This window comes from Indicator indicator, chromosome 11 (genome assembly GCF_027791375.1).
Source record: "Indicator indicator isolate 239-I01 chromosome 11, UM_Iind_1.1, whole genome shotgun sequence".
Classification (NCBI taxonomy): Eukaryota; Metazoa; Chordata; class Aves; order Piciformes; family Indicatoridae; genus Indicator; species Indicator indicator.
This window is the reverse complement of record NC_072020.1, coordinates 13612898-13633658: the sequence shown is the minus strand read 5'-3', so window position 1 is coordinate 13633658 and position 20761 is coordinate 13612898. Positions and strand designations below refer to the sequence as shown.

The window sequence follows — 20761 nt, the reverse complement described above, 5'->3', positions numbered from 1 at the left end:
GACGCTAGATAGACAACCATGAAGAATCATGAATCTTTCTATTAACTGTAAGAGGAGGGGTGGGGGAGGATGGATAGGTGCTATAAATAAGGCAGAGATTCTGAACGGTTTAATACCTTGCCTTTTGGTGCATGTATCATGAAAATGTAACCATGCTGAATTCTAAGTGGCACGAATTGCTTGAAAATAAGAGCTCCGGCCCCAGAAGCATTTTGGTGTCAGACCCTCTGGGTGGGTCAATAACCATTCTTTTACGTAGTTTTTCAATTATTTACTCACAGCAGCCCAGGCTGCGTTCATAAATGCAGTCAGAAAACACAAACTCTTGGGGCCTACACACACTTTAGACAGTGCCTGCATTTTACACTAATAACAGCAGGACCTCGATACAGAAAGTAACGGAGAAAAATGCCATCAAATGCTGACCACTGTGCCCGAGACGGCAGTGCCTGCTCTAAAGCTACACCACACTTTCAGACAGAGATGACATTTGTGTTTACTACTGCATCTGTGCTATTTCACACCTCACTTTGTAATGCAGATATGGCTAGAATCTGATTCACCTACCGCTGATTTCAAAGCAAGTAGAGTCCCATCATTCCCAAAAGATAATAAAGCCATCCTCATGAGAGAGAGAAACCTGAATATATACAAACTCATATGTGCCAAGTTTTGTATTTCATAACAGATGCGTTTGTGCTTTTGTCCACATCCTATGTGTGCCCTGGGTATTGTAAGAAAAATCTCCTGAGCTCTGCCTAGCCTGGCGTGGCTAGAATTCACACTGAGGTACCCAACCTCCCCTCAAGAAACAAAACAAACAGTTCAAAACATACTTCTACTTATTCCCTAAACACTGCAGGGTCCTCTACAATTCCTGTGCTTTGGGATAACAAATCTAGGATAACAGTCTGTGCCACTGGATGTTTTGGGTTTGATATCTTCCTATTATCTACGGCTACAAACAGCAGCTTTATTCCCCTGAAAAAAAAAACCACATGAAAAGACTTACTGCTAGCCTGTGTAGATGCTGAAAATTTAGCCTTATCAGGATGTACAAGGAAGCCTCTTAGGTCTTTTTTCTGAAACTCTACATTTTACAAGTTTCCTCTTCCCAGATGAGCTCCCAAAGCCTAGGGAGCTGGTTTAGGGGAGGGTAGGAGGCCTCCTGAGTGGGGAGATTTTTAATGACTAAGCTGATGCTTATGAATTGAAAGCTTTCTGCCAGAGTCACACACCTAAGCCAAACCAGGACTGTCCTCCCATGAAGACTGAGAGAGACCCAGATTAAATGTCCCTAGTTACTGCAGGTGGACATCGAAGAGCTGTGGCAATCAAGGGCAGGTGAAAAGAGGGGGAGACAGACCTGAAGGGCCAGCCATTCCAACAGAGTTTGATGGCTAAAGCACTTTGCAATTCTGGACAAAAATAACTTGCTCAGGTCCCCACAGCAGGGCTCTGTTAGAGCAACACAGGAAATCACAAATCTGGCCTCCAGAACTGACTCTTACAGAGCAATTTGTGCTGCTTGAATGTGATGGCTGCAATGATGATTTTATTGTCTTCAGGGTATCAAGTCAGGACGTGCACCTTGCAATCTTAAATGACATCATAACATATCTGAATCCTGGGACTTACCAAAAAGAATTCGTTGTATCAGAAAAAAAAAAAAAAAAAAAGTCCTTTTCCATGTCTAGACAAACCCATTTCTGATGTTGCCCTTGTGCAGAAGGTAAAAAAATACATTTTTTTTTCAGAGCAGCCCTGCTGTAGATCCCTTATTAGAACAGTCTGACTCACTATAAAAAAAAAAAATCACACCAGAAACAACAAATGCAATTTTTATCAAAAGTAAAAAAAACTATCACACTGTCAATTTAATTCACCTGACACCACAAAACATTAGCTATTAGCTAACAAACACAGTGGAATTCAATTTAATTTTATGTCTGAAACATCAAAAAATCCTCTTTCTTTTCTTCATTACCAAAGGCACCTTTTTTCCTGAATGTCTCTTTTATTTCATGTATTTTCATGTGAATGACTTATTGTCATGACTGGGATAATTTCTGAATATTGAGAAAGGTTTGTCAGGCATCGTAAAGCTTCAGCCTTACAATTCTTAGCAGCCATAAAGACTGCCTTTGCAGAGCCCCTGATGATGTCAACTGGTCTGTTTGCACAGAATCAACTGCAAGACTGACACCTGGTCCCTTAAATGAGTCCCAACCTTCTGCAGCAGCCGTTTGTATGGCATTGCCTCCCAAAAGGACACTGTGACAGGCCAAGAGTCTCTCCACATATTTCATTTTGTCCTAATAAAGTGTTAGGGAATTTTTTGTGCAAAATGTGTTCAAAGGGTTTTTAAAACACATCTGATTTTGGCCATTCTTATAGGTTTTGACAGTCCTTCAATTATTATTATTATTAGTAGTAGTAGTAGTGGTAGTAGTATCATTGTTATTATTATTGCTGTTACTATTACTGACTAATAATAACAAGGAACTGAAAAGACATCTTAATAAGTAACTGCAACATAAGAGGCTCTAACACAGCAAGTGAAAGCTGGCACTGTTTTGTTATAGGCAGCTTTGCAGCATGAGCTTAATATTTTGGATAGTGTTTGGAAATAGGTAGTGGGGTTTTTAAATGTACTTTGGGTGGAGAAGTACATTTTCCAACAAGATATTTCAGTAGCACAGGCCAGATTTTTGCAATAAATTCTGCATGATCTCCAGGGAAGTAAACAGTTTTCTACAATGAGTATGATGCTGACACAACTAGTCAACATCTTCAACATGCTGAAGATGTTCCTCTTTAATCCATAGTAAGAATTCCTTTTTTGTTTTTCAGAATATTTGATATGTTCTATGATGCTGGTAATTAAGAGGTGCTGCTTTCTAAGAGTGTTGGAAAAGGATGGGGAGGATTGTACTTGTTAGATGATATTCTGGATTTTGATCTTTCATTTTCTATCTTACATCAGTATGAAACAGTAAAAACTAATTTCTTTTGGAGAGGAAAAAACAAGGCAGATACTACTTCCTGGTGTAGCATAAAGACGACCACACAGTCTCCTTTTGCTAACAAGACTGCAACAACTGAGTCTCTGTGTATTTAGCCAAATAACCCCCTTCAGTTTACACACAACAGTAAATTGATACCAAAATCCCCCTCTGGGAGGGAGAAGAACTCCCCTCACCCATTTCTACTGTTACAGTCACTCTGGGGAGAAAAGAATCAAACTTGGCTAAAGGTTAATAATAATTCGTGTCCAGCTTACTAGTACTCAATAACTATCAAAGTCTCTAACTCAAAATAGCCTTTGCTGGCTTACAGGATCAGAGCCATTACAATCTCTATTGAAGACTTTATTGAATTTTACACTAAGCTTTAGCTGACTGAACAGGTCAAGCACTGTGGCTCCAAGTTTTCTTTATTCTCAGAAACTCATAAACCCCTCTCCAGCTTGCAGCACTGTTAGCTAAGAAACTTGACTCAGCACAGGGTCAAGAGAACTCAACCCCCATGAAAAAGGTCACGTAGTTTTAAAACCCAGTTCCTGAATATCATTAACTTACATGCACTAGCTGTTCCTGAGTGTCAAACTCCCGGGAACAGCCTTCCCAGTGGCAGTTTGTCTCATAGACCACTTCAGGCTCCTGTTTGCTTTCATCTTTGTCCCCTTCCTCCTTTACCAGGGTCATTCCTTCTGGCTGTTCCTGGTGAGAGGAAAAAAAACACAGGGGTGAGGGGAGAGGAAATTCTGAAACTGAGGAGGAAAAACATGAATAACATCAGCAGTCAAAGAAAGATGATGTGGCGGGGGTAGGGGGGATTATTTTACTCTTAGTTCACTATGCCACTACATATGCCAAAATACAGGAGGCCAAAACAGGCCTAATAAGCCAGGCTATTTGCAGACTATAGATGTAAAATATACCATTCCTCCTCAGAAGTACTCATTGCAGAGAATTTCTCTAACATTTAAAGATCTCTCTACATTTTAGTTGAAAGCAAATAATAAAAAGGCTTTGCTTCCCTCACCCTACACTTAAGCAGCCTGTTACTTATATGCTTGCCCCTTATTATTCAGTGACACGACTAGTGAAAAAGGCACTGCTCACTACAGTTGAATTAACTGGAATTTGACTTTAGTACTAGGGTTAGATACCAACTGGATCACCAATAATCCAAAGTGAGTTTTCATTGTTAATCCCCAGAACAGTTTTGCACACTAAAACCTTTCAAGAGCAAATGGAATTTTCAGGCTATTGGTTAGTCTATGCTTGCCTATAATGTGTGCAAGGAAGGGGTGAGCAGGGCCAGAAACTGCTTAATTTGGGGTTTTCACTTTTCACCTTCAGATCCTCAAGGTGCCTCATTCTCCCCAGATGGTTATTTGTTGAGGGTAACAGTCAGATGTTAGCAGAACAATTTGGTTCAGATTACGTACTCCTGCTGAAGGAGGAGTAATCCCTGCTTTGCTTTCAGGGATTCATTCACCAGACTGAGGCCTAATTCTCATCCCCCCACAGTCGCTGTAACTCAGGAGCTGCTCTGCTAAAACCAGTGGCACTAACTGGTATGGACGAAGAGACTGGAGCCTGACAGTACAGTGCTAAGGACTGGCAAAAGTCATGGTGGCCAAAGTGTTTTTGCTGAACAGAAAACACCTTCTCAGTGAAGACCCTCATTTGCTTTTCCATGGTGAGGAGGGTTGAGCACTCTCTTGACTGATCAGAGGCACTTCTCCATCAGCCTCCTTCCTCTCTGCACTCATTCTGCAACAGACCCTGCACCCCAGCAGTCCCTCAATGCTTATTTACCCCTTGTTGCTCTGAACTGAGTCTCCTTGTGTGCGTGCAGGAGATGAAGAGCCCCAAAAATGCAGAAAGCTTGAGAACATGTGCTAGAGGCAAGGTGATTTTCCCTATTCAGGCAGCAAGATGGAAGTCCTGTGAGTGTAACCCTCTGTCCTACCTGCACGCTTCCTGCCCCGGGGCTGGGGAGGTCCTCATCAGGCTTTATCTTGGAACGCTTGTTGTGCATGGGATCTCCAGTGCTGCTCACCGCAGATTCGCTTGTGGGTTTGTTCTGCTGCAAGCAAGGTTGGGGATTTTTTTCCCCCCCAAAGAAGACAAAATTAGATTGTGATAAATGTGTAGCCCCAAACAAGAATACACGGTATCTACTCCACAGCTCTATTTGGAACAGCTACACTGTTAATTACATTGGATATGCAATTACACTGTGCTTCAATTGCATAGTATCAACTTGTAGAAGAGCTGCGTCACTCAACCTTGTAATGGAGCAGGGAGGAAGAAGGGCAGTTGAAGAAATTCCTTGCTACAAAGCCATGCTGGTTTTGTCAGGCCAGGGAGGGGTAGGAAGAACTTGATTTTCCACACAATGACAACTTCAGAGAGGCAGCTTTCAAAAAGCAAAACCACCGTGTGCTTATTCAAATAAACACAAGAGAAAGATGTTTTTTTTCACACTCAGAGTTTTGCACTTAACATCTGCAGACAGGATCTGAGCTCTTTTAGTCCATTTACTATAATGGTAAAAAGGAAGAAAAACTTAACACTGGTGTGAGACAGTCAAAAAATCCTAGATGAAGTCCTGAATCCTTCCAAGTCAATAGCAAAACTACTGCTGACATAAACAGGCCAGAATCTTGTTTCCCTCTTGCTGTGCTAGACTGACCACCATTAGCTATACCTGCAAATGGATCTTGTAGGAACCCAGAGATCTTTTAGAGATATCTGAACTTGCATGGACCCCACAAAAAATCAATATACTTCCTACAGCAGCATGCTCTGCTTCTACATTTATAAAAGCTAGCCAGAAGATAAAGAGCTTCCAGATTGATAAATAACCTATCCGAGGTCATCTGGAAACAAACAGCACTAGTTAATAACAGACAAACCACGAACTGTGATAAACACCACATTACAGACCTGATTCACCACTGTGCAGCCTCAGTTTTTGAGAATACTGAAATTATTAATTCAAACTTAGTAAGTCAAATTTTGCATAAATAAGAGAAAAAAACACCTTCAAACCTCTTTGAGTTCCTTTATTCCTCTATGACTGAGCTACTCACTTTGTGTTACTCCTACCTGTGTCAGGAAGGCAGGATATGATCCTGTGGAAGTTCCAGTCAGTCTGATTTGGAGGTGAAACTGCTAAACTTTAAAATGTCAGTGTTTTGATGTGGTTTCCCCCTTTTTCTTACTCCCCACCTCTATTAAGCTTCTGTGTAAGGTCCAGGAGATACAGTTTGGGATGAGAAGCTGCTGCAGCCCAGTGAAATACTTAAGAGCTCGTTACCAAACAGGAACCATGTGTACACTTCTGTGATTTATAAAAAAAGAGACTGCAAATGCTATAGCTGCATGAAAACTGTTACCCAAGGGTCTCAGTGGTTATCAATTGCCACTGAGACAAAGTAATTCATTTAATTTACTTTAAATGAATAGGGTGCAAAAGTTTCTTTTCTTGTCTCTCACCTGTGTGGACTCAGATGGTCCAGAGCTGACCTGGACAGGGTTCAGGACACTGGGGATGCCAGGAATAGGTCTCTGGGTAGGAAAAGTTGGAGCGGGGTGGATGAGAGGAGGGCTGTGTCCAAAGGCTGAACCTAGGGTTTGCTGACGACTTATAATTTGCTGATGCATTTGCTGGAGAGATACGGGTGTGGGAGGGTATGTGAAACTCAGAGCAGGGCTGAATTTGGGAGAAAAAGGAGGGAAAAGGGAGGAAAGAGATGAGGGTCATTACAGTATGGAACTGAACGGATTAGACCTTTAAAACATATTCGATATATTTATATTAATTGAAGTCCCTTCCTCCCTCCCCCTTGTATCTTTCTTTGTGTCCCAGGTGATGATAAATCTTGGTTTTAAATCCACAGTTGGCCGAATTTACTAGTGAGTGAAAAAATGATTCCACAAAACACAACATTCTTCCCGTAACATTTACCAAGGAATCGCAGAAAGCCAACCAAAATAAAATTCTGAAACACTGAAATAAAAGGCAAGTAGTTCAATAACAACTATTTATTGCAATAACAAACTTTATATAAAGAAAAAGAATGGGTGCCTACATGTTTTATAGTACTTTTATTGATAATGCAGTTCCCCTATGTTCGTGTGTATGAAGCAGCTCCTTTAATCTTAGCTCATGCTACGCTCTTTCATATGTCTCCAGATCTTATTACAAGAGGAGAGAAAATCAATTGGTTAAATGTGTTCTGAACACCATGCTTGTCATATCACTCATTTGTTTGCAAAGATGGAAAGCTCAGTTCATCCAGAATGTCACCTAAAGAATTTCCATCAGTGCCGTTTGGTTACAGAAACTGATGGATTAACCTTTCCCCTCTGAAATTGGTGATCAATGAGTTTCAATGTAGAAATATTCCAGTGGGAAAGCACTTCTCCTTCTTCCAGTTAAACAACATTAAACGTCTATTAAAGCCCATTATGCATGTTAATACCTGTCATCACTTCATTACTCCACAGCATTTCCCAGACTACAATGACTTTGGAGGAAATTACACTGCCAGCTAAGGATCTATTTTGAGGATAGTGCCAATGCATTCTTTGTGTCACGCTTGAGAAACAAACGGTGTGGATCTAAATCTTCACACACAGGAATATGAGGCTCTCCTGTAAACATTTGCAAATACCTGACAATCATAGGGAAAAAAAGAAAAAGTGGTGGCTTTTTTTTCTTTTTCCTTAAAAAACCAAAACACTGAGCAATCAAATTTAAGAAGGAAGGGTGGAAGCATAGTACCTTTTAAGAATTGAGGCTTCCTCTAATGTCAAAAGGATGGATTTAATCCAAATTTACAGTCTGGAGCCTTAATTGCTGTTGCTGTTAAGTGCATTAACTGAGAATACTGTGATACAAAAAAGAGCTAAAATAACGTCAACCATTTTAAGTAATAATTCTATAGAAATTCTGTGTTCATTAATCTGACTATACATTTTGTCTGTTTGACTACAATCCATAAAGAGACAGGCTCAATGTGATTACATTACTATTATTCCTGGTGAGAATTCTGCATTACAATAGTTTGCCCGTTTAGGACAGAATATCATTAAGAATACCCTGGGAGAATTTTACTGGTCTTTGAGAAACTCTCTTTTCATTTTGCATTGTATTCTTTTTAATAAAGGGAGGCAGAAACGTAGTGAAAACAGTAATTGTTCACAGCAAGAGTTAGGGAGAAATCAGTAATAATATTCAGTTATTGCAGCTCTATAGTCCCTGCTAGTGTTCTTGTAAGCCATCATGAATGATTACAGCACGACTTAGCCAAGGTAGCCACTATGGATGATTGATAGGACATTAATCAAAAGATGCATATCGGGCTCAGAATTTGTTCACAAGCTTTCTTCTAATAGCTGATTTCATGTTCACTGAGCTCTATGCCAGTTTGTTCAATTTATTCTTCAGTGTACAAGCCATTCATCAAAGAACACAATGATTTAACACCCCTTTTCCTTTTTAGTGAACAAATATTACTAAGTGTAACTACTCTGGTCTGTTCATTAAACCCCACACAATTACAATGTCATACATGAGACTGAAAGAATGTCCCCCATCAGTTTTTGCTTATATATATATTTATATTTATATAAACTGTGAGTTCACCTCATGCACTTCCAACACTAGACATCACCATCCTGAAGATGCAATTCCTGAATTCACCATGACCGACAAATGAAACAATCTGGATGAAGCATTTTATTCTTTGCAAGTGGTTAATACCTAGGACATCTTCACCCTTCAGCTGAGCTGGTTCAAAAGGAAAATGTGAACTGAGTTCATTGGGAGCTCCAAGCACACAGCACCCTTGGAAATATAGCTTGTTTTTTCCCGTTGTAAGTGTTAAGCAGCACAACACCACCAAGCTTTGCAAGTCCAGGTTCAAACCTATTCTTCACCACGGTAGAAAGACAAATTTCTGATACAGCCACAAGACTTAAGACCTCAGCTCAGAGATGCAGATCCTGCCCATCGCTGCTCTGTGACCACAGTTCCATAAGCACCTGAGTTTAGCATTAATTTTTAACCTCTCCAAAGCACAAGCATCTAAAGAAATCCCTCCCAAATAGTGCAGGAGGGGCAGGAAGGAACTGCTGTGATCTGAATATATTTCTATCTCACAAGGAGGATGTTATGGACAGGCTGAGAAGCCTGAGGGTCCTTAGCCTGCAAAAGACTGAAAGAAGAGCTCCTCAAGGCTGATCAGTAGCTAAATGGCACCAGTCAAGAGGATAGGGCCAGTTTCTTTTCAGTGGTTCTCACTAACAGGACAAGGGATAACAGGCACAAACCAGAACACAGGAAGTTCCACTTAAACGTAAGGAAGAACTTTACTGTGAAGGTGATGGAGCACTGGAACAGGCTACCTAGAGAGGTTGTGGGGTCTCCTTCTCTGGAGACCTTCAAAACCCGTCTGGGCACTATCCTGGGCAACCTGCTCACAATGAAACTGCTTTAGCAGGCAGGTTGGACTAGATGATCCCCAGAGGTCTCCTCTAGCCCCTACCGTTCTCTGATCCTGTGAATTTGTGCTTACATTTACTGGAGTTTGACAATATTCTTCACTCAGTTCCTCCAAAGATGGAAGAAGATTGCTTTATCAATAGGATACTTTTGGTCAAGCACCCATCCTTTTCCATTTTCTACCCCATGAAGAGCAATACAGCCTCTACAACTGCTCTCATGAGACCCCACCTGGAGTACTGTGTCCAGTTCTGGAGCCCCTATTACAAGAAAGGTATGGATGTGCTGGAACATGTCCAGAGAAGGGCCATGAGGCTGGAGCTCCTTTCCTGTAAGGACAGACTGAGAGAGTTGGGGTTGTTCAGTTTGGAGAAGAGAAGGCTCTGAGGAGACCTTACTGTGGTGGTTCAGTATCTGAAGCAGGCCTACAAGAAAGCTGGGGAGGGACTTTTTAGAGTGTCAGGTAGTGATAGGACTACGGGGAATGGATCCAAGCTAGAGAAGGGGAGGTTTAGATAAGGGTGGTGAGACACTGGAACAGGTTGCCCAAAGAAGTGGTGGAAGCCCCATCCCTGCAAGTTTTTAAGGCCAGGCTGGATGTGGCTCTGGGCAACCTGATCTAGTGGCAAGTGTCCCTGCCCATGGGGGGGGTGGGAAGGGGCTGTGTGTGGAACTAGATGATCTTTGAAGGTCCCTTCCAACCCTGACAATTTTGTGAATACAGAAGGGGATGATGCCTCCCAAATCACAAAAAAACCTTTCTAACTAAAAGACAAAAGCGGCTCTGCTGTAACAAACACAGAGGCAAGTTTGACTGGCCTGCAGTTATGTGCCTTACACCAGTAGAGTGCCAGCACATAAATGGTAAGTAAGTGTATTTGCTGTTCCCATTGCTATATAAATGGCTTCTATCCAGGGGACGGATTTTGCCTCATGGAGTTGTCCTCTTTACATCTCCTTTAACATCATATGATCCTCCAGAAGGAGGTTGCCAGGGCAGGCATTGCCAACTTTTGTCCAACTTGCAAGCAAGCAAACTTGTAGGGTACAGCAGAGGACACAGACGTCATATAAGCTAGTGGCTCTCCATGAAAACAATGACATGAGCAACAGATGCATTAAGACACAGGTGTGCAAAGGAAAGGAGGAATCTTTCTTTAGTACCTTCCTTTTGCCCCATGTTCAGCAGTAAGGGTTGAGTCTGAGGTACTAGGATTCTCCTGTGGAGCCCAGCAACCTGCACTTCACTCCCTCTGCCTCTGAACTTCAAACATCTCAAACTGAAATAAAAAGGAGTTGACGAGGGAGCAGAGGAATAGCCAGCACAGCTGAGGCAAGTACTCAAAAATAGTGACAATGGTTCAGCCACCAGGGTGATTTCTTAAATAGCTCAGATAGCTGCCTTTAAATAATTCTCTCCAGCTGTTTCTGGAAACCTCTTCCCAAGGCAAGGTGACCTGGCTGGGTTTAACGTCACCCCTATGCAAGATGCTGTCACAGGGCAGGCTGGATGGTTTTTCTCATCTGAAAAGATCAGAAGGATCTGAAGAGAACAGAAGGTGGCAGGTCTTTCTCTGCCTTTCAGAAACCATTCAGGCTGCTCAACAATAAAGTTGATGATGTGGGCCAAAGAGAAGAAAAAGAAATCAAACCTCATAACACTGCTCTGCTGAAAAGAGGTGACTTGGATTCCTCCTACCCAAAGTTTTTAATGCACTTTGTTCAGTAACTTCAATTCAGGATGATGAATTCCCATAGCTCACAGTTCCCTCAGACCTCATGGGATCCCTCTGCCTTGATCAGCAGCTGTATGCCATCTTGTTGGCCCTACCAAGCTCACATTGCTTTCTAGCCAAGGAGGCCAGCACTAGCAGGAATGGTGGATAGCAGCACCACCTGGCCTTGCCCTGCTGATCCAGCCATGTCTGCTTAGAAATGTGCACCAAGATTGGCACTCCTATTGCTCAAATTCACGCCCAGAAATGGTAAAGAAGACCTGAAAGTAATACTTTTGAGAGGCCAGAACTACTAAAGCCAACAAAGATATTTCAAAAGCGATGAATGGTTTCAGAGGCCTCAATTTGCATCATGTTTCTTTTAAAATACCTGCAATTTCAGACAATGGGTGCTCAACACTTCCAAAATCCAGATGCCAGGAGAGGAACACAAGATGCCTGCCCCAGTCTTTCACATTTTCCAAAACACCAGTCACTTCCAAAAAGTCTTGGGACTCACAGAAAGGTAAGTGAATTATGAATCTTCTTCCACCTACCTATCTTCTGAGAAATTAAAATCTACACCACTGGAGGGAATCTGATTTGTATTTCTGTTGCAGACTTTAAAAAAAAAAAAACAAGTAGGAAAGGAGAAAAAGAAAAAAAATGAATGCATGTGAGACCACTAATAAACTACATGCAGGTTATCTTTGCAGTTGTTGAGTTTTATGGGGGATAAGGGTTATAAAAAATGTGTAATACTTCTGCTTAAGCATTCAATAACTCATCTATACTGACAGGAAAGCCCATCAGTGATATTATTTATTTTTCCATACTCTGGGCTTCTGTGTCTGTCTGTCAGTCTGTCTATCTCTCTCTTTTCTCCTCTGCAAAGTCTCAAACTCCCTTCACCGGAGGTAAAACAGGGCAGTGAACTGCATTGCAATTACATGAGCACATCAAATTTTAAGGAACAGACTTCAAGAAGAAGAAAAACAGACATTTAATCAAAACCAAACTTTGTGGCTACTTTGCGGCTGTCCTGCTAACAAGGTCATTCAGTTTCTGGTCACAGCTGTAGAATTCACTGCAAAACAGCTGTGAATCCAAGTCAGGGAAAATTCCATCTTGCCTATACATGGCATAGGAGTGCCTAAGGAGTCAGGCTGACACAGAAGTGCCAAGAAGATCCCAATTTTATGAATACAGAATCACAGAATGGTTTAGGTTGTAAAGGACCTCAAAGATCATCCAGTTCCAACCCTGCTGCCATGGGCAGGGACATCTTCCACCAGGCCAGGTTGCTCATCTGTGAGTTTTCTTCACAAAATCCTATGAAGATATCTTCCCTGTATCACAAACACATTTAATTCTGCAAGATTGGATGCATGGAAGTCTTCCAAAAGTAACCAAATGCTTTGCCCCTTCTGGTTCTGCTTTGTGAGGTTCTAGGAAAAGAGCTTGTCAAGCATGTAAACTAGGGCAGTTCACTGAAAGCCACAGATGAAGAATTTAAGAGACTAAAAAAATCTTTGGTGGACTTCTGGAACAGCTGCCCCAGGAGGCAGACATCGGGATGAACCAAGTCCAAAGACAACAGGTCCATAAAGAAATACTAAAAAGATCAATGAAAGTCTATGCTTTGGGATCACTAATCTGATGATTATTGAGAGAATAAAAACCATAAGGCAGGTGGGTTCCTGTGCTTCTTAAAGAGCACCTCTGTGCAGAGTGTGCTGCAGACTGTGAAGAGACCAGAGACAGACTGTGAGGAGACAGGATTTAACACCTCTAGTTTGACCAAGTGTGATATTTCTTATGTTTTATTTTTTTACTATAATTTCAAAAGGATAGATTTGCCTCTTTGGAATATCTTTTTTTTTTTTTAAATTCATATAGAACCCTGTTATGTTTTAAAGTTCTCTTTCCTATCCTCTATCCTAAATCTTTCCTACAGCAGTTCAAGACCAGTACTTTTTTATTCTACTCAGCACTCATCATGCATCTTTCCCTTTGCAGTCTCTTCCTTTCTTTTCTCTTTTGAAATTATTTCTGTACTCTCTCCTTGTCCGTTCTTCTCATCTTTAATTTGGACAAAATAGATGTCAAGCTTGTTTTAACTCATTGGTATAATTTTTCAGACAGCTGATCACTTCCCCTGTTCCTCCTTGTAGGTCCCCACAACAAACATCTTTCTCAGAACAAAACATACAGAACTAGTTGCAGTACATAGTGGACACACTAGCTCTACACCACCATGCAGGTGAAAGCATCAGAGCCCAAGTGCTTGCTCCAAGAGGGAGGGTGGACCCTGCACTGCAAGGGGGCATAGAGACCCTTCCTGACTTGTGGAAAAGCTTTGGCATTCTCAGATCACTCTGTAATGTCCTCCAAAAAGCACTGCAGTTCATGAATGGAGAGGCAATTTGTAGGTGGGCTGGCTTCATGTTCAATAAAGCTGACCATCAGGAAGTAGGGTAGCTTCTTCTAGCTCATAATCCAGTAGATACATGTCACTACTTTGTTTTATTCAGCCTTAGGAGTTGGCATGAAGCCTGTGGGCAAGGGAAACCGAGAAACCAGGGTGTAGAAATCCATTAACAAACACTGGATGAATATGGGGAGTCACTGAATTCAGTGGAGTTTTTATCTGGCCTGGATTTCACCATTAGTATTTGGTTTGGATTTTCAAAGTCCTTCTTTCTTGTTTAGGAATGGTAGGGGGCAAACAAAGACCTTTCCTGTTTTACATACATAGCCAGCTACTCTTCAAGAAAGCATCCCTAATAACTTGTGTATACTTCTGAAGAGAGACTGACTTCACCAGGTCCGTAAGTGGTGTCCTAAACAACTGGGTCCTACAGACAATACAATCTTAACTGATTTAAATCATAATACAAGTCATGATTAAATTAACAGTGACCAAATACTGCTTTTCATATGCTCAAATCCTCGTTTTTTATAAGAAGCAATATAACAAATAGCTTCATTCACCCCATGGTAAACTGACACATCCAAAATGTGGGCCCTATGTAAAAGTAGCTGGGAGTTGAGCCATGGGTGCTGAGGAGGGTCTGCATAAGCTGCTTTCATATGCAGAAGTTTATGCTATATTTTGATGGTACTGTGTATAAGTGCAATATGCATCCAGGAACGTGTTAGAGTTAGATGTAGAAAGCTGTGGACAGTCTGCAGGGCAGACTCGTAGTCTGACCCCAAGAGACATGTAGAGAAGAAAGTCAATGAGTTCTGCTTGGATGGGACCTGGGAGAGAAGCAGCAGCCAGGAACATCACATAAGAAAACCATCTCCTGTCATTTGAGTTGGCAGAAACAGGAATTCATGTATGTTCTTTGTAAACAAACAGGAGTGAATAAAATGGAAGTTTCCAACTCTGTCATTTGCTTCTCTCTTCCTGATGGAAACAACCTGCAAGAGTGACTCTTGACAAATTGCTGAGGTCACAGGAGTGACAATGCACTCAGCAACCTCACAGCCCCAAACAGATTTGTGAAATTCTTACTGCTTCAAGGATCTTAGACACAAAATGAAAACCAAATGGTGTTATAGGAAGGCAGACTTTAAAAACACTCTTTTTGGGAAGCATTTTATCCACAATATGTCATATTTTTAGGGATTTGAAAGGAGAGTTTTGCTTCAAATCCTTTTCCCTCTACTTTTTAACTGGCAATGCTGAGCTGTGAGCAAACCATGCATACAAGTCATCAAACTGCTTTTACAGCTTGTCACTAAGTACAGGGGAAAACAATATCAAACTGTGACTATGGAACCAGACCTGTGGTGTAATCTTAAAGGCAGGTGTGAGACCTGAAATCCTTTTGAAATCATTCTTTCACAACTGACCGAGTTTGATGAACATCCCCCTGCATTTGTAACGCTGACACATTTCATTAAAAATCACTAACTTAGAAACATCTAACTGAATTTGTAAAAAGCTGTATCTTGCATCTAATAAAGTATAGCATATATTATACTCATTTATTTCCACTTTCCATCAGCTAACAGTCATCATTTTACAACTGCATTTACCTCACATACATCGTCGTCTCATTTTTTTCCACTTTTATATTACCAGTTTAAAATTAACAGGGCCTGTGGTTTCTCCTCAGCTTACCATATTATCTATTCTGTTTTATCTGCTAGGCTAGGTGAAATTTTTCTTTGTGAACACACTGCAATATGTCAGAGCAAAAATGGAATAGTTTCACTACGAGCAATAGAGCCACACTGATTAACTCTATGTGCTCAGACAGCACTGACAGCTTTGTCCTCCTCAATGGGATACTCCTCTTCAGGTATCCTTAGCACCCTGACTGGACTTTGAATTAACATCATTCCACCTAATTAATTTATGCTCCCTCCATGCAAGCTCATGGCACTTCTGGTAAACATCATTCTGAATTAAAGTAATCATTAAGCATTTTGGGGTTTCTAAAACTGTATCATTATTTACATGCAAAGTGTTAATTAATTCTTGCTTTTAGGGCCGGAAAATGAAGTATTAAATGAAGTGTTAAACTCCAGCACACTTTTCTTAGCTCAATATACAGAGGTAAGAGCTGGTCTCTTCTCAAAGGTAATTAGTGACAGAACAAGAGGGAATGGCCTCAAGATGCACCAGGACAGGTTTAGGCTAGATATTAGCAAATTTTTTTTCACTGAAAGAGTAGTAAAGCATTGGAACGGGCTGCTCAGGGAGGTGGTTGAGCCACCAACCCTGGATGTATTTAAGGGTCATTCAGATGTGGCACTTAGTGTTAAGGTTTAGTGGTGAACTTCGTAGAGTAGGGTTAATAGTTAGAACTGATGATCTTAAGGGTCTTTTCCAACCTGAATGATTCCATGACTCTGAACTTTCCTGGAATTAACACTGCACTGGGTCCAACTACTTTACATTCTTTGAGAAACCCTAAACTACTATGAGGCAAGTGCTTCAAATTGCCTTTAATTACAATACACATTCAGAGGCATACACGCACATACATCCAAGTGTGATTAAGTATCTGTACATGTAAATGTGCATGAAACGTGCCTGCACAATCTATATTCTTTCTGTTGCTTGACCTCTGACATTCTACACTTTCTGAAGGCAGAACTCCTGCCCTTCCTTGGTGAAAAACATCTACCACTCCAATGCAAGATGCAGGGGCTCTGCAAAACAATCTCCATCCTACAATCTGTATGAGCTTTCTATAGGAGGCTGGCTGCAGAACTGCATTTCAACAGAGCCTGGATTAGATGCAACTTCCTGTAATACTGACGAATTTCATTTTTATTCACTTTATAGCACTTCTCTGCCATTCACACATCTTGAAAGAGGGTATAAAATGAAGCTATTACGGCATGATAAAGCATTATATTCCCTTCTTTAGATTCACCATACACAATACAAGACCACGGAGAATGAAGCCCTGTGCTGCACACATGTGACGTGTCTAGCTACAATAGGACCTGTTTCAGGGGGGTTACACCTGCTCTGAATTCGGCTCAGTCTGAAGTGCACCTAAGTCTTCATTTACAACACATTACACGCAATTAACTAGAGACCTTTTAATGTAAGGAAAGCTTTCACTCTCAGTCAGCTTTGCACCTGACAACAAAACAGCAAAACATCTGTAATGCTCACAAAAAATTAATACACTTTTTATCCTGTTCATCCTATCATAAGGGAGTAAAACACTGCTGTGTATATCATGTTCTACTCTATAAACGTGTCCTTTTCAAGATTAATTTCATTAAGCAGCATGTGATTGTGTCCTTTTGCACAGATTCAATTACATAAATATACAGACTTTATACAGCCTAAAGCAGAAATCAAAGGTTAAGAATCAAGTAGCTGGCTTTTAGTGTTAAGTCAGATACGAAGGCTCAGAAGGGGCTTTTTGTTTTTTAGGGCACTTGTCAGCAATCTGGGCATGGAGTTGAGCCTCCCAAAAAAAGAAATCTGCATATATGACTAAATTCTGTTGAGCAGCATGGTGAAGAGCTAAGAGGCCATCTTTAGAGCCAAGCATGCTAGATGAGTGAGCAATGCTGATAGCAAGATGCGTATCGACACCAAAGGGGAGCTGAACCACTCATAGGCTGGTTCTAAATTAGCTGAGCCAACTCACGAGACACACTTGCTTATCTCCATGCAGAATTCAGCAGAGGAATGAAAATTTGATCAACATGAAGCTATGGCAGAAGTATGTTAAGACAAATAGAATGGGAAACAGAACACAGAAAATCACGGTGCATTTGAATTACTTGTCCTCTTTGGGAATATTATTGCATGTAGTAGAGGGAGGCTGTTTCAGACAGTATCATCAGAAATGACAATACAAGAACTCTCTAAAGAGCAGACTGAAAACAACCATTTGCTTCAGAAAGGAGATGAGTAAGAGGAGACATAATAAGAATATATAAAATATTGAATAAAGAAGGAAGACTGAGAACATGAGAGCTCCCTGTCTTATAACTATGAGACATTCTGTTACATCTGAAAACTGGATAATTTAAGCCTGATAAAAGGATACTCTTGCTTTTTTTGAGATGGTGTATAATTAGACTGTTGGGCTTTCTGCTGGAGACAGTTTCACTTTTCTCTGTGATAACCTTATATTTCATTTGTATACCTGAACTCTGCTTTTATTTTTCTCTTTGCTTTTGTCTTTGTGTTTGCCAAGGGAAACTGGAGAAATAAATTAATACATGGTCACTTGTCTTTAGATACAAAGCAGTTCAGAGAGGAGAGCACTGACTAATTATACAACAAACACTACTCAAGGAGCTTGTATGAGATGAGGACATTGCTGAGACTCCGGTATCTGCTTGCAGAAACACAGACTTGTCTTCCTCATTGATATTAATCCACTGCTGCTTACACTCACCCTACACACCTGGCTACCCCTTTCTAGTGCTCTTTGTGACAAGTACCCTCACCACCATTCCCTGATGCTCAGCTTCAAGTAAGCTTAGTGCAAAGTGCTGTAACTAACCACAGCACGTTAATTGTTCTTTCCTCTTCTGATGACATCAGGGAAACAGGGGCAGAGCCTGGGCAGGGGAGGGTAAGGTGCTCCTGTGCTTTCTCAGTTTCTTTCAAATCTTGAAGTAGATCCCAAAGGGCTCCCATGCTCACATAAAACTGAATTTTAACATGTTATGAGATGGCTAAGGTATATTCACAGTCACATCTGCCTAGACCCAAAGAAAGTCTCTTGTAAGAGGTGGAACTACTGATTTAAAACACCTTGTGGCTGACAGGGGATTCTCCTGAAAACTGACTTTGTAAATTTGGTATCGCAGCACTGCTAAGGGACTACAAAAATACAGAGGTGCTGAATTTCAGATCATATAAAACACAAAGTTGCAACCTCCTGTGTTGATTAAAGACCTGCTAATCTTTTGTAAAGGTTTTGAATCAGTACTCATAATGTCATGGGAAGTGATTACCCCCTCTATATTCACCCTAGGCCATGATGCCTCTCAAAAAGAAGTGCTGCTGAAGTGTGAAGTCTAATAATTGTCACAGGTAGCAGATATAACATTAAGTACATCCTGACAAAAGATTAATAGCAGGGGTGCTGCACTGCAGGACTGAGGCAGGTAACCAAATGAGTAAATGTCAAATGAAGGATTATCCTCATTTGATGCCATTTCATATGCCTCCTTTCTGCATAATCTCTCCCAGCTGAGAACTAAACCAGGTGTTTTCAAATGCACAAAGTAGAAACTCTACCTGGTGTGCTAAAGGAGATCCACTATTAGCTGTCAGCAGGAGAGACATCTTCTTTTCAAGTACTCAGCCAGCAGTCAGGATACAACCTTACACTGCCAGCTGACAATGACAAAGTGCCTGCCAAGTCAAGCCCTATCTGGATTGTGTTAAACTATTATTACTTATTATTCAAACTGCAGTAGTACCCATGTCAAGGACCAGAGCACTTCTCTGCTTGGCTCTGTAAAAACAGTACACAAAGTATGGCTCTTTTCATTCAATTTCACCTTCAACAACTCACAGCACTCATAGAGACTGTGTGAAGCTCAGGATTCAATTCTTTAGCCACAAGTTGTGCTTTTTTCAGCTAATGCACAATGGTTTTTGTTGTTTGTTTTTTTTTTTTTTTCTGGGTTTTTTTTTTTTCCCCAAAGGTGCCACTTCTGCTAAGAGTCTGCAGGACACTTTTTGAGTCTGTAAAATCCAACATACCAGAACTAAACCTACCCATCCCTTTGTGTACTATCTCATCAATTTAAAAATTATAAGACCTTTCCCCCCTTGAAGGACTCAGAACTTGTTCAGTGCACAGGATGGAAAATAGTCTTCAGTGAGAGACCTTTTGGTAGTTTTTCTCTTCTTGCCCGGAGTATTGCCCACAGGCCATCCTTCCATGGTATTTAAACCACCAGTGAATACATAATTACTGAGCTACTGAGCAGGTAGCTTCTCTACCTTGCTCATCACTGTATAATCTAAGTGTTTCACAAAACATTAATGCTTTCAGCCTCCCCCTGAGGTGAAGGGGAAGGACTTGTTTTGCACAGGAATATGAATCAAAGAAAGATGAAGGTAAACAGTGCCACTCATTGTGGTTGCCCAATTTCAGAAATGGAGATCAGATCTCCCAGGTTAGTTAACGTGACACAGTACATGAGATGTTCAGAACAGCTGTCAGGAGTGTCAAGCCATGGCTGTAAGCAGCTCAGTTCCTTTGCAGAATTAACGGAAACTGTGTGAGACTGCCAGTCACTTCCAACTAGCTCATTTTGCCCACCATCAGGCTGGCACTGTGCTGCAAACCAGGGTCTGTGCTCTGACCATGATTAGCCAAGTAAGAAGCTCCTGTCCCTTTTACATCTGCCTGGGTCAGGTGAGGCCAAATCCTGCAGTTCCGACTGATCCAGAAGATGCTCAGCCTGTGTACTGAGGCAGGCAGGGCCCCTTGAATAAAAATACTTGCAACCCTTCAATTAAAAATGGCATCAAAGCACAATCACAAGGGGGCAGTACCTTCATTCTCCTCAATGCCTGCCTTCTGCAGGCTTTAGTCTGCAGATTTTGCTTTCTTCTAATGCCTAAATTTTGTGTTGCACAAAAGCATTTTGTCCCAATCTGCTTAACCTAGACAGTTCCTGGTCTGAGTCCTGTCTGCTCTGAAGATTGCTTTCTTTTTCACAAGACTGTTAGGGCTGGGCACACAGCTTAGCCTCCACAGGCTGCCCAAGGAGGTACCAGCTTAACCAGAGAGCTGCAGGGAAAGGTCCTCCTTCCTCTCTGTGGCCCCTGGACTGGACCATGCTGAATGCTTAGCCTGTTTAATGCATGCTAATAGAAACCACTTAAAAAGGGCTTGTCCCTTGGCTTGAACAAGACAATTTCTCAAGAACAGCAAGGATCACATCTATAGCATATAGGCAACATTCCTGACTAATTTTAGCCTCTCACTGAAAAGGTAGCAAGTTTTAGTTTGTACAAGAAAGTCTCTTCTTCCCTAACGATGAATTAGTAACTC

At 41.2% G+C, this 20761-nt stretch overlaps 1 protein-coding gene across 1 annotated transcript in view; it reads right to left on the bottom strand.

The window, feature by feature from the left end:
- The window catches only part of GLI3 (GLI family zinc finger 3), a 193820-nt gene that overhangs the window by 32566 nt on the left and 140493 nt on the right, over window positions 1-20761 (bottom strand). Inside the window, exons 7-9 of the mRNA XM_054384768.1 lie at window positions 6516-6732; window positions 4984-5097; window positions 3582-3722 (exon numbers count right to left, since the gene is read on the bottom strand). Coding sequence (XP_054240743.1) covers window positions 3582-3722; window positions 4984-5097; window positions 6516-6732 — 472 coding nt within the window. The remainder of the gene's footprint in view (window positions 1-3581; window positions 3723-4983; window positions 5098-6515; window positions 6733-20761) is intronic.